At 44.3% G+C, this 5,479-nt stretch overlaps 1 protein-coding gene across 1 annotated transcript in view; it reads left to right on the top strand.

Annotated features, from left to right (window-relative positions):
* The window catches only part of LOC110021747 (probable L-type lectin-domain containing receptor kinase S.5), a 3,034-nt gene extending 363 nt beyond the window's left edge, over positions 1-2,671 (top strand). Inside the window, exons 2-5 of the mRNA XM_020720366.1 lie at positions 29-657; positions 985-1,392; positions 1,657-2,453; positions 2,565-2,671. Of these exons, the coding sequence (XP_020576025.1) occupies positions 29-657; positions 985-1,392; positions 1,657-2,453 (1,834 nt within the window). The 3' untranslated portion in view covers positions 2,565-2,671. The remainder of the gene's footprint in view (positions 1-28; positions 658-984; positions 1,393-1,656; positions 2,454-2,564) is intronic.
* Positions 2,672-5,479: the final 2,808 nt, after the last annotated feature.

Below are 5,479 nucleotides of genomic sequence, written 5' to 3'. Positions count from 1 at the left end.
CCCCCTCCACCGCCCTCAGCTATCTCCGGACCCGCTCTGGCCGCATCCTACTCTCCCGTTCCTTCCGACTCTGGGAATCTAATCGCACCGCCTCCTTCAACACATCGTTCTCCATAAATATCTACCGTCCAAGCAACGCCACCCTTCCTGGCGAGGGCTTGGCCTTCCTCATCGCCCCCGACGCCCATGGACCCCCACCCGGCAGCTACGGCGGCTTTCTTGGCCTCACCAACTCCACCACTGACGGCCGATCGTCGAATCGGATCGTCGCCGTCGAGTTCGATACTGTGAAGCAGAGGTACGATATCGACGACAATCATGTGGGGCTCGACATTAATGGGGTGGATTCGGAGATTTCGGCGTCATTAACACCGTTTGGGATCCAGATAGCGCCGGTTGGGGCGGTGAATAATACTGTGTGGATTGATTATGATGGAATAGGAGGGGGGATTATGGTTTTTATGACTAGACAGGGTAATCCGAAGCCCGAGACTCCGGTGCTTGCGGGGAAGGTAAATCTCAGTGATTATGTGAATCAGTACTCCTATTTTGGGTTTGCTGCTTCGACCGGAGCGGTGAATTACGAACTTAACTGCGTGTTGGACTGGAATCTGACGGTGGAGAACCTGGAGGAGGAGAAGAATGACAATAAAGGAGGTAGGCATGGTTCCAATTTTCTCGCTCGTTAGGTTATTTTGTAGCTGATAATATCATATCTTCTTAATTTCGAAGAGCACAAGCGACTTAAAACCAAGAACTCTTTTCTCAACTTCAACTACCAACACAAAATAGATTAATCGATTAATAACATATAATTTGTGACATGATTAGTAGAATCTTAGAAAATTAGAATGATCGACACCTCCATTAACTGGATTTATTAATTCCAACTTCAAACTTGAAACAATTAGATTTGACATTTATTGAGTCTAGTTTCTCCAAACCCATCCAACCATAGCTCAAAAATCACTGTTTACTCCACAGAAGGAACAGGATGGAAGGTGTCGGCTGGTATAGCTGCCGGAGTATTTGTTCTCGCGGTGGCGGCTGGGATCGTGACGGCATTATGGTACTCAAAGCGGCGCAGGCAGAGGAAAAATAAGGCGACGGTGGATCCCAGCATGTTAGCCGGAGCGCTGAAGAGCTTGCCGGGGATGCCGAGGGAGTTCGAGTACAAGGAGCTGAGGAAGGCCACTAACGATTTCGATGAAAGGAGGAAGCTGGGTCAGGGTGGGTTTGGCATTGTGTACAAGGGGGTGATCGCCGGCGAGGGGACGGAGGTTGCGGTGAAAAAATTCTCAAGGGAGGATAATATGAACAGCCAGGATGACTTTCTCAAGGAGCTCACAGTTATCAACCGACTCCGTCACAAGCATCTTGTTCGCCTACTCGGTATGTTCGATCTTCTTAATTTCCTTGAATTTGTTGTTCTTTGTCTGCTTATTTCTGTCTTAATCCTTCTTCGTCATTTTCGTCTTCGTCGTGAACTTTTGAACTTTCCCTATGAACAGTAAATCTTTGAAAGGGCAAATTTTGACCACGAAGTTATAATCTTCGATGTTGATGGATGTCATTACTCTTCTTTTTAAGCATGTGTTATTTGCTTGTGAATTTCAACATATAGAAAGAATAAATAACAGGGCAACGATACCTCAGGTTGGTGCCACGAAAACGGCCTCCTCCTCCTCGTCTACGACTACATGCCAAAGGGCAGCCTTGACCAGCACCTCTACGGCGGCGCCACCTCCGACCACTTTCTCCTTCCCTGGAACCGCCGCATTCAGGTCGCCGCCGATGTAGCTTCCGCTCTTCACTACCTTCACCACGAATACGACGAGTGCGTCGTTCACCGCGACCTCAAATCCTCCAACGTCATGCTGGACTCCACCTTCCATGCCCGCCTCGGCGACTTCGGCCTCGCTCGTGTTCTCGACACCGATAAGACCTCTTACGCTGAGCTTGATGCTGCCGGAGTACCCGGAACCCTCGGCTACATTGCTCCTGAGTGCTTCCACACCGGCAAAGCCACCCGCGAGTCCGACCTCTTCGCCTTCGGAGCCCTTCTTCTAGAGCTCGTCTGCGGGCGCCGTCCACGCAGCACTGATCTCCCCAGCTTCCACTTTCTCGTCGACTGGGTATGGACTCTACATCGAGATGGAAGAATTTTGGAAGCCGTGGATGAGAAGCTGGAGGGGGATTTTTTAGCCGATGAGGCTCGCCGGATGCTGCTGCTTGGTCTGGCATGTAGCCATCCCGTACCAGGAGAGAGGCCGAAATCAGCGGCGATTATGCAGATTTTGGCAGGATTGATGCCTTCGCCGGAAGTTCCGGCATTTAGGCCGGCCTTTATGTGGCCGGCGGCTGAGCCTGGAGATGGAGGTGGCGGGTTGACGAGCATGAGCTCGTTGATGATTTCGAGCTCGTTATACGCCTCATCGAGCAGCAATTATTAGGTGCGGATAATTACATGTGGATTTTGTTATATTTTGATCGTATTAATATAAATAATACTATCAAAACACAACTAAATTTATGTCCCCCACCTAATACATTTTCCCGAGCAGGAACTGGCACGCTGACGTCTGAAATTATTGACTGATCAATGGCAGATTAAGCATTTTTTTAGGGGAATTTACATACAATGCACCTAATTTTTATGCATTTACTCATCTCATGCTCAAATTTTAATTTTTACACTTAATACATCTTTTTCTATGTATAAAAAAAGGTGAAAAATAGTATAATCTATCTTCTTAGGAAATAAAAATTAAAGTTTGTGTGGGATAAGAATTGGGTGTTAAGTATGTAAATTTTGGGTTTTTTTTTTAAGCAAAAGAGGGTTAGCATGTGGAATCTTTAAATTTAATTTAATTTTTGAAGGTTTTGTATTATTTTTATTCTTATGTTGGCGCAAAAATCCTTTTTTTATTTGTTTTTGTTTTGCCTCGTGTGGAGTCAATGTATTTTGCTGTTGTACAAGATGCTCTCTTCGCTGGCTTTGTCTAGTTCGCTTCATGTTTGGTGGCAAGTATTAGAGGCGTGCGATATAAAACAATTTAGGGGACTGTGGGTCTTCCTTCCATAGATTCTTTTGTCATTGTTGACGACACGTTCTCATACTGATGTGACGATTTGATTATTTATTATATTGTAAAATAATATTGGTTAAACTTTATTTTGCTAGCTTTCTCTTTGCATTAAGTTTATAGTTAAATGAAAATTGAATGTGTATGATTCAGGATTACTTCAAATTTATGCGATTTAAATCTTGTTGTAAGGTTTAAAAATCACGTGAAATGATTGTGACTGATACTGCCTAGCTCAATACAAGATTGCATAGTTGCATGAATCATTCACACATCATTGGCATAAAATTAAAATTTGATGTGTGTCGGAAGAATCGCAGCAGTAGTGTAATTAATTATCGTCTTACAATTTTATGAGACTCAAGACACACTCAAGTAACTAAAAATCAGGAAACAATAGGATAGACCTTGATTTTTATGTGAAAAATTCTAAACAAGGAAAAAATCACGGGTCATAGCCCAGTTAACATAAACCACTATCATTCGATGAATGGTAAGTACACAGGTTCAATATTCTACTAAATTAGGAAATATAAGGTTACAAAGATGATAATTAAAAAGGTATGTTAATAGTTTATCGGTAATGGTCCTAGTTTTATTGTAATGGCTGTATTTCTCGGCTATATGGGTTGTAGTCGATTACTATGGAGGTAGTAATCCATCGTGATATGTAAATGATAGATGTAGTGTCAACTTGTTCAATATGCAGTAGTTGAAAGCCATTGTAGCAATTTCCCATGTAGGCTGCAGATTGTTGCTTCAGAACATCGGTTGATCACACGGGCAGTAGTAGGAAGTTTCAGCAACTGTGAGTCATGTAGGTCGTAGTTGTTTCAAAAATTGAAGTGGTGAGCTGTGACGACGTCCATAGGCTATGGGGATCGGAGTCATGAGCTACATGACCTATGTACCACTTAGATTGTAGTTGGTCACATAGGTCATAGTAAAGAGCTGCAAGGACTTTCGTAGAACGCAAAAATTGGATTCAAGAGCTACAAAAGTTGTGGAAGTTGGTTATGTAGATCGTAGTGCTGAGTTGTGTTAAAGCAGTTGATCACATAAGTGTAATGGTGAGCTATGATGATATCCATAAGACGTAGAAGCCGGAGTCAAGAGCAACACAAGTTGTGTACCACATAGGTTGTAGCTTGTCATGTAGGTCATATTGGTGAGCTGTGATGATGTTCATATGTCATAAAGGGTCGGAGTTGGAAGCTCCACGAGCTACATATCACTTAAGTTGTAGTTGGTCATATAGATCGTAGTGGTGGGTTGCAATGTCATCCGTAAGTCGCAGGGGCTGAAGTCGTGACCTGCATGAGATGTGGACCAAGTATGTCGTAGTTGGTCACATAGGATGTAGTGGTGGGTTATGATGATGTTTGTAGGCCGCAGAGGGCGGAGTTATAAGCTGCACGAGCTGTAATGGTGGGTTGTGTTGTCGTTCGTAGGCTGCAGAGAACAAAGGTGAACCATGTAGGTCGTAGTTGGGCATGTAGGTTGTGGTAGTATGTTGTGATGACATTTATAGGCCACAGAGGCCAGATTCAAGAGTTGCACGAGCTATAAGCCACGTAAGTTGTGGTTGGTCACATAGTCCGTAGTAGTGGGTTGCAAAGAGAGAGTCTTAAGAGTTTAGAGAAAGTCATCATCTTTTGGGGTGCATTGTTACACCGTCTTCGGGTGTTTTCGTTACTCTGAATGCGAGATAAATTGTTACCGTCACCGAGATGCATTGTCGCACCTTATTTGAGGCACTTTGTTACACTATCTTCTGGATGTGTTGTTACATCATATTTAGGGTGTATTGTTACACCATCTTTAGGAGATGTTGTTGCACCGTATGCAGGGTGCGTTGTTACAGCTTCATTAGGGTGTGTCACTACACCATACTCGGGGTGAGTTGTTATATTATCTTTGGGAGGCGTCATTATACCGGCTTCAGGAGGCATCGTTGCACCGTATGTGGGTTGTGTTGTTACATCATCATCGAGGTGTGTCACTACATCATATTCAGGTTGTGTTGTTACACCATCTTCCGGAAGACATATTGCTCCACCAGGTGCTTCACTGTTCCATAATATACATTTGTATTTTAAAATGCATATTGTGACTCCGCAAGATACTTCGTTGTAAGGAGCAAGTGAGGATCGGAGGCGGTGATTGTTGTTTCCAGAGCTACCAAGCGACATTGTATAGAGTTAACAGATGGCGTTGGGCGAGCTGGTTGGCTTTGGAGGCAGCGATGGCCAGAGTTAGCCAAAAGCAGTGGCAGTCGAAGCTAGCTAGCAACGTTGGCCGCAGTTAGTCGGCGTCGGTGGCCATAGTTGGCTGGAGGTAACCGTAGAAGTTGGAGTTGGCATGACGCGACGATCAAAGTTTGTCGATGGAGT

Source organism: Phalaenopsis equestris, unplaced genomic scaffold, assembly GCF_001263595.1.
Source record: "Phalaenopsis equestris unplaced genomic scaffold, ASM126359v1 Scaffold000140, whole genome shotgun sequence".
Classification (NCBI taxonomy): Eukaryota; Viridiplantae; Streptophyta; class Magnoliopsida; order Asparagales; family Orchidaceae; genus Phalaenopsis; species Phalaenopsis equestris.
The sequence above is the reverse complement of the archived record's forward strand: the minus strand, read 5'-3'. Positions and strand labels throughout refer to the sequence as shown.